We start from the raw sequence: 21,567 nt of genomic DNA on the forward strand, positions 1-21,567 counted from the left end.
GTTTTTTCAGAAACGTATCAACGAGGTTCTACTGTATTTACTATTCGCTTGTGCGAATAGCAAATTTTAGGTTCGAAGCCAATACAGTGGAACCTCGATTATGCGTCCCCCGGATTTGCAATTACCCGCATTTCACCACGAATCGGTTTGGTCCCGGCAAAATCCCCATAGAAATAATGTATTAAAAACCTTGGTTATACGACGCAATTTTACGCCGACCCCGCATCTTACGACGACTTTGATTCCATCCGGGAGAAAAAATCACCTTTTTTGCTCGTATCTGAACACCGACCAAGTATTTGCGAGTGCACAATAAGAACTCTCGTTCCCCTAGGTTGGTCATTAGAAAAGTAGAGAGTGAGACAGTTAATTTATTCTCCTGGCAGTTCATGCGCTTCTCTAATCCAGTTTTCCTGGCTTTTAAAGGACCCCTGACAGCGAAATTTTTGTTGGTGACTTTTTTGCTGTAATTTGTAGCTTTGTGTCTGGTAATCTCTAAATTAAATCGTAAATGCTCTAGCGTATCGTACAACTAATTCTAGCGTAGTTAATTGTGACCATTTTAGCATCACTTCAAAACGCCCGCCTAAAAACCACAAGAAACGGGCGCCCCATGCGGGGGAGTGTCAAAGACCACGTGCACTCAAGCTGTGGTGACGTTGACAGCACGGTTTTCAAATCGGGGCCCCGCGCGCGGTAGAGATTGAAAGTATGTGGGTGCCTCGGTATAGGTTAAACCTGTTAAAGGGACACTAAAGGCAAATATTAAGTCGACGTTGATTGTTGAAATAGCGGTCCAGAAACCTCGTAGTGCTGCTTTTGTGCCAAGGAAGTGCTTATTTTGAAATAAAATCACGTTTTTAGTGGTCCACATTGCGTTAGCGCGCTTCAAATCTCCCGCCTGAAAATACGACTCTCCTACGTCACTGCTGCCGTGCCCAACGTTGCCCGCTTTTACTGCGCGGCCGCCGACACTAGTAACAGCCGAGCGGAAGTAGCGGGACCCACAGTAGCAACAACGGCGCTGCGGCAAAGACTTGCTCGGATGGGCACATTCAAAGCCGTCACCAAGTTGCGGTTGGTCTCGTAATCCTCAGTACGAAAGTGCAGCGAGCACACACGCAGAGGTTTTGACTGTTTAGCACACTGGCGCAATGGCATGACACTAAGCCACTTCGAGCGTAAGGGTTCATTCCGCGGCACCCAGTGAAAAGACACACCGGTTTCTTTGCTGCAGCACTGGCGTTGTGCACCATTCGGGCATCCGGCAATATCACACGCATGCGGCATTTTGTCGAACTTTCTGTCAGAGCGACTTTCACGAGCGCGCAAAACACGCACGGCAGTACGCGATCCCGAAACTACCACTGAGACGGGCGAGGCACAGTTCGGCGAAAACGGAACCTTTTAACCACGCGCGCCGTTCCCCATGGCAACGCCACGGAGGTTTTGTTTTCCATGAATCAAGCGGAAACGAACAAACAGCATTTTATTACGTCTTTTGATGCTCGGAATGTTCTTTTTTTACTGCTGCTAGTTTGATTACTAGTGATTTATTGTAGGCCGACTTCCCTATGTCATCGGGATCACTTCGAAAATGTCCCACTCGTGGCACTCATCATGTGATACATTTAGCTTAATTTCTCGGTAAGTAGGGCACTGCTGTTGATAATATTGCCATTTTGGAAGTTGTCATACATTGGGCTTTCACTCTGACATAAATTGTTATTTGCCTTTAGTGTCCCTTTAAGCGCACGAAAACTACCTCGAGAGCAGCCCGACAACAGAGCTAGAGGGGTGAGGAACAATAGGCCTCGCCGGGTGCCAGTCGTCGTATTGTGCACGTGCGCCCCGCAAACCTTCTGTGACGTCCACAATACTTGCTTTACTCGTGGAACGTCACACGGGGCCTCTATCTACGTCATACCAGGATGTCGCAAGGTGCAGCCAACTCAAGTGAGCACTGTTGTGCCAGAGCACCTGACCGAACGTTGAAGCAGGGATCAACCCCTGCATGCTTTGTCTGCAATCCCGGGAAAACGGCGTCTTCGTCCAGCCGGCCCCGTCAGCTGACGACAGTCGTTCTTCCAAGCTACCCAGCTATGGAAAGGCTGCTCAACATACTAGAAGAACGTCAACACCTGCGGCCGGCGGACGGTCAAAATACTAGAAGAACGTCAACACCTGCGGCCGGCGGACGGTCAAAATACTAGAAGAACGTCAACACCTGCGGCCGGCGGACGGTCAAAATACTAGAAGAACGTCAACACCTGCGACCGGCGGACGGTCAACAGGACAATGGACGGCTAGAGGATTTAAGGCCGTGCCGGTCCGTCGATCAGGGAGAAGGAGAACGACTCGAACGGAGTCGAACCAGCCGACGTGGTCGGGCTGGCAGTCATGTTGCCTGAGAGCCAAAATATGTAAATAGTCTGTACATAAAACTTTTCCTTCTTCACCTTGCCCTTACTGACTACTCCGAGCACGATACACACCCGTGTTCGCACCGGCCACGCAACCCGAGTCCCAACAGCGGTTCCAGAGGAGGGATGCAACGACGCGTATTCCCAGCAGCGAGCCTGAGGGACGACATCGGAACATAAAGGTGGCGGTAGTGATGGGCCACGCAACCTCATTCGTAACAATGGTGGCAGCGGTGGGATGCCAGGACCTCGTACCCTACGCTGCGCACCCGAGGGACGCTACCCCATTCGTAACAGTGGTGGCAGCGGTGGGATGCAACGACCTCGGATCCTACGCCGCGCACCCGAGGGGCCCTACTCCAGTCGTAACAGCACTCTCGCTTACTTTAAAACCAAATTAAGATATCTTTAAGGCAACGTTCGTCACTAATAATTGGTCAGATGTGCCCCCGTATACAGGAAAGTCAAACAACACAAACATCTCGAGGTTTCAATTTCGGTGTCAGGGGTCCTTTAAGATAGCTTCTCGATACGCCTTGGTTGCGTGCATATCCAGGGTCGTTACCTAGACAAGCTCTCTCCACACTGAGCAGCTTCAGCTGGCCAGTCATTGAGATCCATATATTTTCACGTTTTCGGTCTGTGGAAACTTTTCCTGGTCGGCATACAGCTGGTCTCCTGCCCTTGTTTGCGGCACTTGCAGTCACAGGCCTTGAGCTCGCAAAAGGACGCGACACAGCTATTTTTACCGTGCAAGATAACTTTCGATTGACGTGAACATTCATAATAACAGCGGGACATCACCAGTTGCACTTCACAAGGGCACAAATACGATGCACACAGATCATTCGCGCACGAAAGCATTCTACGCAAACTTGTGCTTCGTCGCCATTATGTGATGGCGATGACTCCTGACGGGAGGCTGTTGCCGAAGCGGTTTTGGTTTCGTTTTCACGCACATGCAACTTTCGAACTCGATTTATCGGGAGAAAGATGCGCGTTGGATTCCATTTTTTGAAGTTGAGAATAACGTTTCGCTTCCACCTCTCTCAACTAAGTAATGCTGCCGTTAACTGCCATTTTCAAAAATAATTTAATCTACCTTCCTTGGAGAAGCACAGGGCCGTGTCATGGGCTTATTCAGGCGGTCTGTTCCCTTTTTCTGGGCAAGGCTGATTGCCACTGCCTATATTCTTAGTTTTTTTTTATTATACGACGGTTTTGCGTGGACCCCTCAAAGTTGTATAATCGGGGTTCTACTGTAGTGATTTGGTCAAATAATTTCGAATAGTATATATCACATTTTATAAAGGAAAATGAGCACATTTGTCATGACCCAACTGACCTGCAGAATGTTTTTAAAAGGCACTGACCACGGTGACGGGGCCCGTCATCGTAGTGTAAATAGTAGAGCTGTGCGAATAGCAAAATTTTGGGTGCGAAGCGAATTCGAATATTGAAGTGTGAGTGCGAATCGAATCGAATATTTTTCGAATATTTCTAGAGTAATTCTAGAATATTTTTCGAATACTTCGAAGCGAAATTGCAGAAAAATAAGTTAGAGAGGATTCCTAAGCATATTCTTATGAGATAGCAACATAAAAGTGTTTCTTTTTGCTAGATTGATGAAGCATAGGTGGGGTGGTGTTTCATAGTTGTCTTATCAAGAATGAGGCAATGTAGGGGCCGAGTTGTATTTATGTTCATGATTTGGTGCAACCAAAGTGTTGCCGACAACACTTTACACGAGATAGGCAAAGATGCCATTTCCTCAGCCTCTCCTCCTCTTTCAACTTCTGTGGAAGCCCAACTGATATGGCGGACAAGGGTGTGCTCCCTTCAAGTCCGGAGTTCCAAATCTGCCTCGTGGACATCGATATATTAGAACATCTGAAATATTGGATGCTAAAAAGCTTCGGCTTCCGATTTGTCGGACTTCCTGCCCAAATTTCAGGTCCAAAACAGCATTAATTGAGCCCCCACCTCTGCCACATCTTTCATCTCCATGATGGAACCAGCGTTTTCTTGAGTTAATACATTTGCGACCGTAGCAGAGCTTGAAAGGCAGCTTTGCCGCAATACCGGGGTGTGATGAGGTGAAGCATATTGAAACTCTAGGGACCACTTCCAATCGGACGTTGACTCTCTCTAGGCATCCGGTCCAGAACCCGTGAGCTGCTTCTCCGTAATGTTCTTTGTCAGTGTGTCTCTCTTGGCAAAGTTCGACTGTAACGGAGCTTGAAAGGCAGCTTTGCCGCAATGCGACAGTGTAATGAGGTAAAGCATATTGAAAATCTGAAGGGGTCACTTTCAATCGGACGTTGACTGTATTTATTTTTGGGAAGTTCGAATAATTCGAATAGTAAAATTCCAGTGCGAATTGAATCAAATAGCAAAGACTATTCGAAAAATATTCGAAATTTCGAATATTCACATGCCCCTAGTAAATAGTAATAGTGAGGGGGCCCGTCATAATAGCGATGCAACTGTAGTGACGGGCCCAGTCACTGTAAAGCAGTTACTACGATGAAGGGGCCCGTCGGCGTAGTGATAACGTAAGAGTGAGGGGACCCGTCAGTGCAGTAAAAACGAGGGGGCCCATCACTGTAGTCTATGGTAAAAACTTTCTTTTCTCTGTGGGTAAAAATGAGGGGGCTCGTTTCTGTCAATTTGTAGTCGTTTTAGACACATCCGTCGTATGGCTTTGGTGGCGTAGTGGGTCAGCGCGCTTTTACAGAAGTGGTAGTGCCGCAGGTCGTCAGATAAGTCCCTGTTTTGCTAACCTTTAAGTTTTGTGCCGCTGCATAGATGGGACATATGGCCTGTGCGGTGGGGGGAGCTAAGAGCTGGGCTCCGCTTCGGCTGCCACTCTGCGAGCCCGTTCAGTCAGATGGACTCAGCTGATCATCCAGGTTATCGCTGGACAGTGGCTCCTCCCATCGCTCCACTGTGGAATGTTGCCCGACGCGATTACTTTTTTAAAAATAAGTAACATTACTTAAGCAATATTGAAATAAGAATAAAACAAAGGAAAATTTACTTGGTCAGCGTGATTCGAGCCGAGGTCGCACACCAACAACGCATCATGCATTGCCCACTGCGCCTCGACATCCAAACCGCTGCAGACAGCAACATGATTTTCTTTAAAAAAAAAAAGAATTACGGCTCCTTCAGAGCAGTAACGTCAATGTTGACGCATTACTCTGAAAAAAAGATTGAAAAAAAAAAAGGGATTGATCTGATGACCTGCAGCACTACCGCTTCTTGAAGGTCGCGCTGACTCACTACGCCACCAAAGCCGCAGCATGGTAGCATCTAAAACATAGAGTTGCTGTCTGCAGCGGTTTGGATGTCGAGGCGCAGTGGGCAATGCATGATGCGTTGTTGGTGTGCGACCTCGGCTCGAATCACGCTGACCAAGTAAATTTTCCTTTGTTTTATTCTTATTTCAATATTGCTTAAGTAATGTTACTTATTTTTAAAAAAGTAATCGCGTCGGGCAACATTCCACAGTGGAGCGATGGGAGGAGCCACTGTCCAGCGATAACCTGGATGATCAGCTGAGTCCATCTGACTGAACGGGCTCGCAGAGTGGCAGCCGAAGCGGAGCCCAGCTCTTAGCTCCCCCCACCGCACAGGCCATATGTCCCATCTATGCAGCGGCACAAAACTTAAAGGTTAGCAAAACAGGGACTTATCTGACGACCTGCGGCACTACCACTTCTGTAAAAGCGCGCTGACCCACTACGCCACCAAAGCCATACGACGGATGTGTCTAAAACGACTACAAATTGACAGAAACGAGCCCCCTCATTTTTACCCACAGAGAAAAGAAAGTTTTTACCATAGACTACAGTGATGGGCCCCCTCGTTTTTACTGCACTGACGGGTCCCCTCACTCTTACGTTATCACTACGCCGACGGGCCCCTTCATCGTAGTAACTGCTTTACAGTGACTGGGCCCGTCACTACAGTTGCATCGCTATTATGACGGGCCCCCTCACTATTACTATTTACTAGGGGCATGTGAATATTCGAAATTTCGAATATTTTTTGAATAGTCTTTGCTATTTGCTCCCCGCTGACAAGGGCAAGTCAACGGTGGTGTTGGACAGCCGGGACTATGACCGGAAGATTTCGGCCCTTTTAGAGGGTGACGCATATACGCAGCTAAAAAAGGATCCGACGAAGCAAACTCAGACTCAGCTAAACAAGCTACTCTCCGAAATTTTCAAGCACCACCCACAATTAAAAGCACTCTACCTAAGTCTAATCTGCCGCAACGGCTCCGCACCGGGTTTCTACGGACTACCCAAAATTCACAAGCCTGGCGCCCCCCTCCGACCAATCGTCGACTTCACTTCCTCTCCATGCCGAGCCCTTTCAAGCTTCCTGCACCGAATCATCGCCCCTCTCACCCGGAATACCCCAACTCATGTCCGCGACTCCAGCCACTTCGTGCAGCTAGCATCAGAGGTGAGCATCGACGAAGACGAGAGCCTGGTCTCGTTCGACGTCGTATCTTTGTTCACCAATGTGCCGGTACCCTTATCTGTATCCTGTGCCCGTGCTGCTCTTGAGGGTGACGATGGCTTGAGTCAAAGGACCCCACTCACTATTGACGAACTCTGCCGCCTACTAGAATTCTGCCTGTCCAGCACGTATTTTTCCTACAAAGGAACATCTTCAGGCAAAACAGTGGAACCGCAATGGGGGCCTCCATCTCCGTCACAATGGCAAACCTGACCATGGAACATATAGAAAGGGAAGCACTTGGCTCCTTCTCGCCGCGACCCAAGCTCTTTCTTCGCTACGTGGACGATTGCTTTTGTGTCGTGAAGACATCTGAAATTGAAAACTTCAGACTGCACCTAAATTCCGTTCACCCAGCCATACAGTTCACGGTCGAGTGTGAACGCGACCGCACCCTCCCCTTTCTCGACGTCCAGGTGGCAAGAAGGGGCAGTAACTTGGAGTTCTCCGTTTACAGGAAGCCGACGCACTCCGGCCGATACCTTCAATACGATTCGTCCCATCCCTCCACCCACAAGGCCTCCGTTGTGTCCACATTACTTCAGAGAGCCAAAAAGATATGTTCCACTGACACGGAACGCCGGAAAGAAGAGGCCCGCGTAATTGCGGACCTCAGAAAAAACGGTTATCCCAGAAATTTCATTCGATCCGTCGCCCGCCGCGCAGAGAAAAAGAGGTTACGCGACTCCCAGCCAGCATTGACGAACAGCTCTCCAAAACGCGTGTCGGTCCCATACGTCCAGGGAGCCAGCGAGGCGTTGGCTCGGATTTTTAGAAAAGAAGGCGTGCACATCGCGCACGTGCCTTCATGCACGCTGGGCCGCTTCTTTCCCCGCCCGAAAGACCGGCCAACAAAGGACAGGGCGCCCGGCGTCGTTTACAAAATACCGTGTGCCGACTGCCCCTCGTCATACATCGGCGAGACCAAAAACTTCCCCGAACGGATTAGGCAACACGTCAACGACGTCCGTAAACTCAACAAAGAACGCAGCGCCGTCGCCGAGCACGCAGAGACGTTTGACCACAGAATAGACTTCAACGGAACCGCCATCCTCGAAAGTGAAACCAAGTGGAGGAGGAGGTTACTACTGGAGTCGTGGCATATACAGAGGACCACTCAAAATATCAACCGTTCACTCGGAACTCTCCCCCCGGTGTATGCGCATGGGCTACGCTCTTCGGTAATGCGTGGGGTCGTTAACCGCTGCGAGAGTGCCTTAAAGAGGTCGCTGCCAAGCCGCCGCAGTCCCCCCTGAGGAAGGAACCGAGCTGGTTCCGAAACGTCGGGTTTTTACGTGTCTTCGTAACTTTGGTTGGAGAATAAATATCAGTTATCTCAGTTTACTTACCCAACCAGACAGACTTCTGTCTAATGTTTACCTTCAAAACATAGAGTTGTAACGGTATGGTCTAAAACGACTACAAGTTTACCGTAACGGGCCCCCTCACTTTTACAATATCACTACGCTGACGGGCCCGTCACTATAGTTGCATTGCTATTATGACAAGCCCCTTCACTGTTAGGATTTACACTACGATGACGAGCCCCCTCACTCTTACGATTATACTGCACTGACGGGCCCCGTCACCATAGTCAGTGCCTTATTAAAATTGAAACAAGGCATGTGCAAATGTCATTCTCTTTAGTTAACTGGGAAGTGGAAGCAACTTTGAATAGTAGCAGGATCTGACTTTCGGTAGAATGCAAGTGATAACCTATAAGATACGTTACGTTTTAAACTTTATTATAATTAGAGCCAACGCCTCCTCTAGAAAGATGCCTGCCGCGTGAGCCAAAAACCTCCTGCCCTATTCTTTCCCTCCTTCACCATTTTTAATGGGGGCAGTAGCTGGCAATCCTTGCGGTGGCCGCTTGCAACACACATTTGCGCATGCGCACATTACCCCCCTCGACGTCACACCACACCAGCCCCATTGAAAAGAATAGGCGAGAACGTGGCGCCATCTCTCGACAAGCGACCACAACTCAAGGCAGGACGGCTACCATGGGCTAGCCAGCGACTCCGCAGGCATCTTTCTAAAGGAGGCGTTGTTAGAGCATATAAGCTGGTATAACAAGCTTTTAAACTTAAAGATGGAATCGATGTGAGGGTAATATGTTCATTTAACCTTGAAGTTGGGCTTCGCTGCAATGCGGATTTCCACTGGATAGGCGTTTTCACGGCATAGCACTCCTGCACTGCAGTGAAACCACCTTTACAAGGGGTTACATGCAGTTTATATACAACCTTTGTCCGTAAAGTTTCGAGAATGATTTATTTTCTTCTCTAGAAACGATTCCCCAAAACAAATCTCGATGCACATGTGGAGCGCCATCTTTTTAGGCTCACCTGAGCTATTTCTGTTAATTGCTGTGGCAGCCGCTAGATGGCACTACATGGAGAAAAATACGGTGTCACTAGTCATCTGCGCATTCTGCTGTGAGTGAATGCGGAGAGATGGATATCCACCTCGAACAGCATGTAAACAAATTCTGTGTGAAGCTTGGCAAGACAGCCATACGGATGTATGAGCTCCTTCGTGACGCTTACAGCAATGAGACATTATTGCAAGTGCGAGTTTTCAAGTGGTTCGTTTTGGAGAGAACGTTGGCGGAAGACTACACAAGGCAGGGGCCCTGAAACCCTGTGGAATAAAAACAATGTGGCTCCGATCAGGGAGATCGTACAGCAAGACCGCACCATTACAGTCCTCATGCTATCGGATGCTCTCGACATTAATAAGACAGCATGCCACCAAATTTTGCGTGAGAACTTGGGGAAACAAAGCTGAATGCCAGACTTATGCCGCACTCCCTCATACAGGACCTGAAGGACACACGGGCATCAGTGAGCGCTAATTTGCTCTCCGAGGCAGAGAAGGATGCTGCATTCATCGACAGCATCATTGCTGAAAACAAAACATGGCGTTTTCAATACGATCCTCAGACAAAGAGGCAGAGCGCCGAATGGCGGTCCACAAGTGCTCCGCCGTCGAGAAAGGTGCGGCAACAGAAGACCAAAACAAGGACGGTGCTGATAGTTTTTTTCAATGCCGAATGTTTCATACACCACGAGCTCATCCCATAAGGGCAGACGGTGAATTAGGAGTTTTATATCAGTGTGCTCCAGCACATGCGTGATGCACTGCGACACCGTGGCCCCGACTTATGGGCATCTGGTCAGCGGAGCCTTCTGCACGATAACGCAAGGTCGCACGCTACTTTCAGCATGACAGGATTTCTCACCAAGCACAGCATTACTGTACTTCCCCACCCGCCATACTCGCCTGACCTCTCCCCATGCGATTTCTCTGTTTCCTCATGTGAAGAGAGTCCTAAAAGGTCGCTGGATGGGGAGCGCGAAGGCCATTCAAGACGCCACGACAAAGGAGCTGACAGCGCTGCCAAAAAAACGTTTTCCAACTGTTTCCAAGACTTCAAGAAGCGTTGGAAGCTGTGTATAGATTGCAAAGGAGACCATTTCGAAGGGGTGCTGCACAAATGATTTCAATGTTAAACACTTTTTAATGGACTCACTCTCGGAACTTTGCGGACAAAGGTTTTATGTTTATTTGTTCATTTCAAAATACTTCGAAATTTAGAATAATTTAAGTTCATTTCAAAGCGAATATTTGAACTGCTCGAATGTTTGCACAGGCTTACGCGTTAGGGTTTCTTACAATATTTACTAGAGGGAACTGTGGTAGTGCTATTGTTCAGCCACCATAGGAATGATGGGTAGTGCATGGATTTGCCTAGTATTTGTGCTTGTGGCTTCGACCGCACTTTTAGCTTTGTTTATTGTTGTATGCTTTGTTTATTGTTGTACATGCTTTTTCTTTGGTTAAAAGAATGGCTCTTTGGGATCCTCATGAGCTGATTTGAATTGGTCAGCTTAAAAGGGTCAAAGTGGTGAGGTGGGACTGCTGAAGTTTTGCTGAAAATCATCTTTTGTTAAAGGGGCTGCAGGCCATACAGAGCTGAAAGAATGAAGCTTAGGCAAATCTATGTGCTACCCACCATTCCCAAGCTGGCTGAAGCGCCATGCGTTGCAGCTCCCATAGACACTAGCACCAGATTTTCCTCTAGTGTACTATCATGAAACCCCTGAGGAACACAGTATGCACACTAAACAGTAGTATGTACTAAGCACCAAGTACAAATTGCATCTCCTGGCGTGTTGCGATGCCCCTAATGAATAAATAAATGCAATGCCTCGGTAAAGAGCGTCTACTGTACCCACTACAAAGCATTTTGTTTCTTTTTGCCAAAGCGCTGATTTCAGCTCTCGCACTCGACTGTACAGTAGGACGCGTTGGCAATGCAAAGAAGCATTTGAAAACTATGACAGGGTCTGAAACACACAGCGACTGGCATAGTGACAGAGCAGATGGAGATACATATTCGCTTTCCATGATACATGTGTGCATATATGTACCACAATTGGCTTCTTAGTAAAAACAGAATCGAAGTCACTTTCGCCTGCATACATCGGTGTCAAGGAAAAAAGCATACTAAGATTGGGAAGGGGCTACCATCTGTCACGAGTCTCAGCAGATTTTGATCCTTAGTTGCACACATGTGCACATGCTTTATATTGAGTACCACTATGATTGCCGACGTCTAAAAACTTTACTGACAGATATTCAGAGCTGTCTGTGACGTTGCTGCAGCCTTGAGAAACCAATAGCATGCCAGGTTTGTCACGTTCTCCCCCCACTCCCACTCTTTGCGAATCTCCCAAATTTCAAGGTCCCTATGTTTGCAGTTATGTATATGTGAAATTTCGTTACCACACAAGTTGGCACATTGTCCCAAGTCATATTTGTGTGAGCTTCTGATAATACAGGAGAGATCCTGGAGTCCCTTGGAGCTTGAAATAAAAAGGCTACTGTATTGTGATATGTTGGTTTGGTTTACTTTGTAACTCTCTCAGTTTAGGAAAATCTTTGCCTCAAAGAGCACATAAAATGCATGATATTTTAAAAACTTCATACTGTAGTAGAAAAATAATTGCATATTTGAAGTCTGTACTCAAATATAAACTCAGCAAATTTCATCAAAATCAATTGAGAACTTCGTCATGTGTCATGGCTTTATGTAAATACCACAACCATTCAAGCTGTGCACCTGGATGATAGATAACTGATGTAAAAGCTCATTTGATTCAAATTTTTTTTTAATTCAAACCAAATGTCATAGTCTGGCCAAGCTCCACAGAACTCGCTAATTTGCACACAAATTGAGTCCGCCGCGGCATGGGGTCACACTGCAATTGAACTATCTTTTTAAGGGAATTACATGTGGAAATGCAGTAGACCCTCGTTAAACAGTAATTGAAGGGACCAGGAAAATATGTTCAGTTTAACACGAGTTCCGTTTGCTGAAAGATGAACAAGGGTGCAGAATACAAGTATGAAACCAAATATATTAGATGCAGTTGTTTCATTTAACCCATTGAGGGTCGATATTTTTTCGCGAAATGCGTCTGAGAAATGTGTATCTTTTTTATTGCTGAATTAAATTATTCAGACGAATCTATTTAAGAAAAAAAATTGGTCTAAAATTCTTTTGGGTGACCGGGAAGTGACAAAAAATCTTTTGTGTTGTTACACGCACATAGTTTTCTCATGAATAACAGCAAGATAAATTATCTTTTAAAAACCTGTACGACTGTTAAAAAATTATGCATTGCAATAAACGTCTGTGTTCACAAGTGCACGAAGTGGCGTCAAGTGGAAACACAGAGGAAGATAAGCTTGTTTTTATAGAGTCAGCATCGTCTCACCGCGCACGCTTTTGAGATGTCGCTCACTCATCAACATCTGAATCTTAACTCGTAACGCCTCATATGACGGGATGACATTTACTGAATCAGATTATTATTTGCCAGTCGAGCGGTAATTCAGAGAAATCGCCGTTAGACTCACTTTTGCAGCTGAGAAACCGGCACACACTTCCATAGCGCAAGCAAACTGCACAGGTGAGCGCACTGAAGAAAATTGTGCAGTTGTGAGCACGTCCGGAAAGCAAAAACAAGTCCGAAACCTATAATAGTCATTCGTCTTACCGCCAACGAAACAGAAGCGATATTTGCGAGTCCTTGAAACAGGAAACGCAACCACAGCGGCATTGTTTGTGTCAGTCAGTGCCTGCACGGGAACAGGCGTAATCGCTTACCAGGGAGCAATAAACAAGATAGTAACAAATCCGTCACGTTTTGAAACATTCTAAGCCAGAAAGCCATGAGTTTTGCGCGCGCAATAAGCGGAAACCAGCCGAAGGGCAAAACCGAAACTAGCTGGCGCACCGCTGCAGTAGAGCATAAAAAAGAAACAGAGGCATCAGCGCTAGAAAAAATTTCCACATATTCCCCAAAGTGTGGGAGCACATGCCTAGCAAGAGAAATGATTGAAAAAGGTGCGCGTTTTAAATGTACATATACAGCATAAACCCTTTGGTGCCTATTAGGTGATGCCGTACATGTATGACATAAACTCTCAAAGGGTTAAGTAGCAATTCCATTTGAGATTGCCTTTACTGAGAGTCCACTGTGTATGTACAGTTGCCAACGAATTTTTTGGACTTGACGGATATCTCGGACTTTATAAGCATTGTCAAGGTTCCCACAGCACTAATGCATTTTTCCAATTTTTCGGACAAATTTATGCAATTATGCCCTAAAGTTATATTTTTAGGGCTAAATCGCTCTTTTTGAGCAACGCCACTTGATTTTGAAAGCCGCCAGTTGTGTTGCCTCCGAGATTGGGAGTGCACACAATATTCCAGTTTCAGAGGCCATCATCTGATCTTCCTTGGCTGGCAAAATGCTCTCGGGGATGCAGCTTTTCTTTTTGCAATCAAACGCCGATAGTTTCCACGCTCCGGTTTTCATTCGGCACATGTTCGTGTTTGTGGTGTGGCAAGTGTTTTTGAGCCGTCGTGCGCGTGAAATGTTCTCTGCCGTTGCAGTTGCTCAGTGGTTATGGTGCTTGGCTACTGACCTGAAATGCACAGGTTCGGTCGTGGCCGCAGCGGTTGCGTTTTGATAGAGGCAAAATGCTGGAGGCTCGTGTACTGTGCGATGTCAATGCAAGTTAAAGAACCCCAGACCGCGTTGTTAATCCCCACCAACCAGACGAGATGTTGCGTGCATCTTCTTGTGACCAGCATCAAATTTTGTTTGCTTGGTGCCATGGAGTCACCAACTGTGCCGCTCGCAACGGTCAGCGGCAGCAATTGCCAATGCGCTGACTACGTTACTGTAGCCCAAATACAACCAAATCTGCTTGTTCCCAAGCGTAGCATGAAGTGGGACATTATTGGAGATTTTTTAAGGCTGCTTTAACCCAGATAAACTTCACTGTCGGATTTTTGGGACTATTTTGCGGTCCCCGCCAGGTCCGGAAAATCAGTCGGCGACTGTATATTCATCCGTATTTAGTATTCTAAGAATTTCAAATACTAAAATTTGAGCCAATTTGTAAAGCGAATGTCGAATATCGTAAGTTTGACCAAATATAAAACATTGACTGATACACAAGCCCAGTATAGCCTTTTGTTTATCACTTTTATTAGTTTGAATTTCGTTTAGTTTGCACTCTGCAAGCATCTTCATAAAATTCAATTGCAACATGCTCTTACTGAATGACAGCTTAAACTAAAGAATTGACATTCACACATGCCGAGTCATGTTGCATCCACTTTCTGGGTACTGAAACTGATTCTTAAAAGGGAGTGCTCAAACATTAATATAACAAGCTTGGCTGCAACTAATTATAGAACATATTAAAGCATATGTTTGAAATCTCATCTACATATCATGTAACAAAAGCATTTGTTCAATGAGTGCCTGCTATAACAGAGGTATATTTGCGTCGAATGTGAGTTTGCTATACCATGTATTGTAGTTACTGTATTTTAGTAAGATAGGTATGGAAACGTGATACTGCCAAGTACCATCCTATACCAGTTCACAAAATATGACAATTCGAAGATGTTGAAGATGTCGCGACCTCTGTTAGTTTGACCCTCACAAGACCAACAATATCAATTGATTTATTCAGTGGGTCAAAATGAAGCATTAAAAGGGTCATGAACCACTTTTCCAAGTAATGATCTAATGACCTCAGTATCGGAGTTTACTGCCTCCCGAATCGATTGCCGCACAAATTTCTCGAATCTGTCAAGAATTAGCAGAGTTACGGGGGTTTGGCGCACACTCTCAGCGCTTTCTCTCTTTTCTCGTGCCGACAAGCGCACTGGAAGCTATATAGGGAGGGATGGCACGGGGGAAAGAAGTTACGTCAGCGTGCGTCATGAAACGCGATCGCTCTCCCGCTGTGATTCGCGTTCGCGAGTGCGGCTACCGTGTACTGAGGAGTGCGGCGCCGGCAAGTGGCGGCACCCCGTGGCAAGAAGCGCATCTGATCCGTACGTCGCTCTCGATTTACGTCGGCTATCGGCCAATGAGGATGCTGTGTCTTTTGCGACGCGTCGATGCAGATCGCGACGTCACCCGGCAGATGCCCCGCCCACCGCCGAGAATGAGAACCGGCCTCTGTTTGAAAAGAGGGCTCCTGAGAAAATAGCAACTTCGCGTTCCACTTGTAGCCTTTACGCGGCGCGCACGACTGCAATATTTGGCTGAGCAGTTCATAGCCATGTCAGCTTTCCCCAGGATGTGTTTTTTAACAAGCCCAAGGGGTGCTTCATGACCCCTTTAAGGATGCTAAAACATGCCACTGATTAAAGTCGTCTAAAGATCATACTTTTCCTGATTCTGACAAATCTCTAGCTCGAATGTGTACCCATTTGTTCAAAGCAAAATGCTGACATAAAAACGACATTTGAGCTCTTAATTTAAGTAGAAATCCAATGCACAGCTGATAGTGTAATGTGCTTCTGATTGTGGCAAAAAAAAATCTGGGGTATGTGAATATTCAAAACTTCGAATACAAATTGAAATTGCCCTTTTTCAAAGCACATTCGATTGAAAAATGCATGTTTAGATGATTGAGTTGAATTGGCAAATATTAAAACAAATAATGAATTACACGAGGGCCGTGCACTCTTATTTTTACATTAAAAATATCATTAACACGGTCGCTGGTGAAGCCAGCAAATCGACAGGCACACCTGCAGTGGCAACGTTTAAGAAGCTGGCGAACCGCCAGACAGCCTCATTTAATACTTTCTTAAGCAGTTGATGGGTGGCAGCACCTTCAGGCTTATTTGAAGATAGTTGCATATGTTATCGACTGATGACATTAGTTACCTGGGTTGCTTGAATGTACTTCTCTGTTTTTCTTTCTTTCCTTTTTTTTTTTTTTTTTTTTTTTTTTTTTTTTTTTTTTTTTTTTGCCGTGGCCGTCTCGAGCGGCAAACGGAATGGCGGTGCCCAGTGGATGCGCTTTGAAGCAACCGAATGGCCTGATTTTCTACGTCATATCCATCCCAACCATGTCGATGAGCACCCTCAGCGTAGTACCAAGTCATTAAGGCTAAAGAAATGATAAATCAAAATCATTACAAGAAGTGTGGTGCCATTCTGCACATGCCTGAGTGCTTCAAAGTTTATCACACTGAGAAATACCTGTGACTTCACAAATGCCCCAGAATAAAATCTAAGTGGTTTTCAAATGTGAATACTAAATGCATATTTATATATTTCCATTAAATACATTTCCTAGGCATCAAAGAAAAGCGTATGTCACGTGTGCGCGCTTTCGGTATAAAAGCACACAGTATGGATGGCCTGCACACTCACGCGGCGGGCGGCAGCAAATGGGTCAGTAAGTGGCTGTTTTAAACCTACTACAGTTAAAACAATAGAACTCCACAGAAAAACTCCTGTCTTGCACCTATAGGAGTGAATAGGCATGAGACAAGACTTCAAGTTTAAATGCATAAAAGAAGCCTGTGGGTGTGGTAACTAAAACTGATATTCAGAATGGAGATGAGATTTTCAGAAGTAGCCTGAAGCAACTTGTTGGTCTGAAGGTGAGTTATCTTCATTATATCTGTGGATCTGCCTTTCACAGAACCCGTCCGCAAGCGGAGCTCTCGTGCAAAACAGCGTGGCCCTTTTGACGGTATCCTGGTGTCTCAGTTGTTGGCACAGCGTGACCAGAATGCTCTACGAAAGCAGGCTGTCAGCAGTTCCACCCCTGCAAACACCAACACCCCAGTGCATTACACTAACTCCATTGCCGGTGCTGTGCCCTGGCAGGCTACTGGATACTACCAGCCCCCTCAGGACACTGTGACCATCCAGTGCAGCAATACAAATGTACAGGGAAATAGCAGCTTCCCTCCGGTGTCTGGTGGGATGAGGAGAATAGTGGCCCAGGCCATCTGTTCACCTGCTCCTTCGCAACTGCAAACAAGTACCGGTACAAATTACCAGTGTGCAAACTTCTCCTGCTGCCCGACCAAGCCCACTGCTACTCCTTCCCCTTCGGGTCGTTCAAGGGGGCAGAAGAAACTACCCCGTACGAGAATGCCGAAGCTGAGTGCCATCATATCGAGCCGGGCAGTGTGTCCGAACGTGGACGTTGGCCAGATGGTGGCAGCTGCTGGCCATTCTACAACCAACACTTGTCACGGGGTTCGTCAACACAACTGCTCTACCCACGATGCTTCTTCCCCTGCTTCCACGCCAAATGCAATGGCAGGGCCTGCGATTGGCCAGTGTAACACTGTGCATGTAGATAGTACTGGCCAGCTCACCACCTGTAGGACTGCATCGAAAGAAATTCCTATGCAGGTGCCACAGGTGGGAGGGCTGTCGGTCCTGAATGGAGCCCTGTCCATTCCTTCACAGTGCAGCACTGCCATGACAAGTGCACCTTTCGTCTTCACAAGCGCGCCCAGTAGCGGCGTCATGAATCAGGGAAGGAGCACCATCATGGTGCAGCAGGTCTACAGCCAGAAAGTGGCCAGCTACTCTCCAAACGAGGCTGCTAAGGGCAGCCAAGTGCTTCAACACGTGAGCAGTGTAGTTCTTCCGCCCGGTGCCGGTGGCCTCTCTGCACAACCTCTGATCATGGAACCGTCGCCAACGATAGTCTCCAGCGGGCCTTTCATCTCCCAGCTCGGCCAAGGGATCCTGGGCCAGACACATCCTACTCCCGGTCACTTTTCACCCCAGCAGCAGAGGTTTCCAGAAGTGCCTCGCAGTTGCACGGAATGCCCGGTGACCTCCGCAACCCTGTGCACATCTTCACTGTCTGCTCCCCAGGTTCTGCTGAGCAGCAACCCTAGCTCTAGCATCGTGCTCCCACCCTCAAACCCTCCCCTGTCTGTTCCCAGTGTATCAACGGTGACAACATCCGTGGCGCAGATGATGCCCACAGTGGTGCAGCTGATCAACCCGCTACCCCTGAACCCGGTGCAGAACGCACTGCTCATCCCGCAGCTTCCAACTCTGCGGCTTGACACCTTACCCACGTTCGGAGCTCCTGCCGGGCTCTTCAGTCCTGGTAGCACGTTCCTCTCGCCTTCGCCAATCCCAGTTCTTGGCTCACCGGTGGGTTCGGACACATCCCCCAGTTCGTCCCTGCTGGGTCATGCCACCCTGCAGCCGTCCACCTACGTCGATTCGGCGGGACAGGTGCGGTCACGCGACACGACGATGGCTGCGCCTCGGACGTTAATGACAGCCAGTTTCGCACCTGGCACTGTACACACCCTGTCAGCCACCCCGCAGCCGCCGCAACAACAATCCTTCTACACAACGGATGCGGTCGGTGGCATGATGCAGACCGGTGCAGTTCATCACAGTGGGGCTGCTGCTCTGTCTGGTGCTCCGTGCATGTCCTGTGGACCGGCTCCAGTGACTGAGTCTGTGTGCGACAGTGCCTCCTGTCGTCTGGGCCTGGCCAATGGGGTGAGTGCCATGGCCCTCTGGGGACCTGCTTGCTGAGGATGGAGAGCGGGGAGTGGTTGCTGCTGCTGCTAACCGCACGAGCTGACTTTTTTCTGGTTGTGGTGGTGCCGGGGAAATTGGATTTCGAGTGCTTGTCATGTGTGTGTGTGTGTGTGTATGCGGGTGTGCGGGTGTGCACGTGTGTGTGTGTGGATGGGATGAGAGCACACCTTTGAGAGCTTGTATAGACACGCATATCCTTTGCCAGTATTTTTGTGTGCTTTCCTTAGGGTACTTCCTTCTGCACCATTACCTACTTTTGATTTTCAAGCAGAATGCAGAGCATGGTTTCATTGTTGTTACATAAGCCACTGGTATCTGTTAAAGCTGTGTTCTGTTTAAAGGGCTTGTCTTATCTAAGTAATGCTAGTGTCCTGAGAGGACTTAGTGCATATCGAAGTGGAATGAAAGAAGCACATGTGCGCATGGAGCGCCATAGTTGTGCATGGCTCCACAGCACCACATGAAGTTAATTATGGATATCCAATGCCCCATTTGTCAATTTAAAAAAAAAAAATGAAAGCGAAGAGCACGATCTCTGCCATTGTGAGAGCTTACATGGTTTTGCAGTGTGGCAACACAAGCTGTCATCATGGTTCAGTAATTTGCCGCACTCATCAAGCACAGCTACATGCCTCATTCGAAGTAATGTTAAGTTCCGTGACTTTTTGACAGATGCTACATGTGGTTAGCTAAGGCACTGGGAATTGGCTGACATTCTCTAACCGATTTATTAATTAATTTATTTATTATTCTAGAAAGGCCATCTCTGGCATTTCATGAGGAAAACAGGCAAAAAGGGTTGTGTAGTTTTTGCCAAAGTCTTTGCCTCTTGGGCTATATGAAGAATAACTGCACCAATATATATTTACTTTTACGTTTGTGTCTATGACCAGTTTCTCATAATTGATTGCATTTGTCACCTATGAAATTCCAGTTCAAGGAATTGATTAAGGCTGCTCTCAGAGGTAGTCTTATCTTGTGGTTTTTACAAGTCACGTGTTGAGAGGTTATGCAAAAAATATTTATAATATATATTTATGCAAAATGAAACATAGCAATAAGATTCTGAGCACTGAATAGTACTTAGCTCAGCGGAACCACAAGTAGGACTGCGTTAATTAGAAGCTGGAAGCACTGTTTCTTTTTTGGGGTGGGGTGCTGATAAAAAGAGGTAAATGATGAACTTATCCATTTGGAAAATAAGTGGCCTTGATCATTTTTTAATCCACTGCATCCTGTCTTCAGCCTATATCTACAATTACAGCGGTGGCATAATTTTAGAATGTCATAGTTGATGGCCACCTAAGCATCAAAGTTGGGTGTTTGTAAACACTGGTGATTGCAAATATGACTCGTGCATAGTTTTAATTGTATCAATTCAAGTATTTGCTACTAGAATTTCTTTAAATAGTACTTGTTTGTTCTCTAATAATTATAAGGGATAGCAATTCTTGTAGAAGTCTAAAGGAAAAATACTGATGCATGTTATGACTTTTTCTCAACGGCCATGCTGCAGCAATGCTGCAATGGCTGTTCACAGCAATTTTCAGTCATTCAGTAAGGATGCTTAGTCTTTGGGCAGTCTGCATGTTCATTGTAGCAATTAAAGGAAAGAAACCACATGCAGAGTACCATGCCTGCTAGCAGCCCAATGGTAAAAATCTCTTACCTTTCAAGAGATTGTCTGTTTTTCACCACATCTCTTCAAAGGGTTCCGAACCACTTTTCCAAGCAATCATCGAATGACCTCAGTATCGGAGTTTACTGCCCCACAAATCAACTGCTGCAAAAATTTTTTGATTCATCAAGAATGAGATGAGTTACAGGGATTTGTCAACACCCACCTTGAGTGCTTTCTCTCTCCTTTCGTCCTGACGACGGCGCTGGAAGCTACAAAGGGTGGCGGGGTATGGCAATGGGCCATGAATCTACATCAGCACGCATCATGAAACGCATTCACTCACTCACGGTGTGATTCCAGGACGTGCCAGTGTTGCTACTGTGTAATTCTAGCACACTTTAGAGTGCGGCGCTGGCATTTGGTGGCACCCCAGGGCAAGAAACACATCTTCTGCAAATGCCGCTCTTTATTTATCTCACCTATCAGCCAGTAACAGAAATCTTCAATATTACGAAGTAGAGCACCTACCAGCAGCTGCAAAGAGAGTGAGGATTGGCATCTGTGTAAATAGAGGGCGCTTGAGAAAGCGGAAACTTTGCTCTCTGCTTGTAAACTCCATGTGCCACAAATGACCACAAAGCTTGGCTGAGCTGCTCATAGCAGTGTTTGCTGTTCGTAGAGTGTGTTTTTGCACCATGCTCGGGGGTGACTCAAGACCCCTTTAAGCTGGCATGCAGGGCTGTAGCATACGCCTAACCCCTTCGACGGAAACAATGCTCCGCATCATTTGGTGCTCTTCTCGCATTTTGTTACTGTCATTGTCATGGTGCACCAATTAGGACTAGCCAAGTGTGACCACTGCTTTACAAGCTGTTCAGTTCATTTGTTAAGTATTACATGTGTCACTCAGTGAATTAGCATATTTTTTTTACCAAGTGAACTTCATGCAACGATTTCTGCTGGGTAAGAAATTAAAAAATGTTCGGCCTTAAATTTCGTATTTTGGGTGGCTTTTTTCTCGTGTTCTTGAACCCAACCCAACCTCGCATTAAATTTT

At 46.7% G+C, this 21,567-nt stretch overlaps 1 protein-coding gene across 2 annotated transcripts in view; it reads left to right on the plus strand.

Moving 5' to 3' along the window:
• LOC119393332 (mucin-5AC) overlaps positions 1-21,567 on the plus strand; it is a 69,519-nt gene that overhangs the window by 22,476 nt on the left and 25,476 nt on the right. For both annotated transcript variants that reach the window (XM_037660300.2, XM_037660301.2), the window contains exon 5: positions 17,001-18,847. In XM_037660300.2, the coding sequence (XP_037516228.1) occupies positions 17,001-18,847 (1,847 nt within the window). The remainder of the gene's footprint in view (positions 1-17,000; positions 18,848-21,567) is intronic.

This window comes from Rhipicephalus sanguineus, chromosome 5 (assembly GCF_013339695.2).
Source record: "Rhipicephalus sanguineus isolate Rsan-2018 chromosome 5, BIME_Rsan_1.4, whole genome shotgun sequence".
Classification (NCBI taxonomy): domain Eukaryota; kingdom Metazoa; phylum Arthropoda; class Arachnida; order Ixodida; family Ixodidae; genus Rhipicephalus; species Rhipicephalus sanguineus.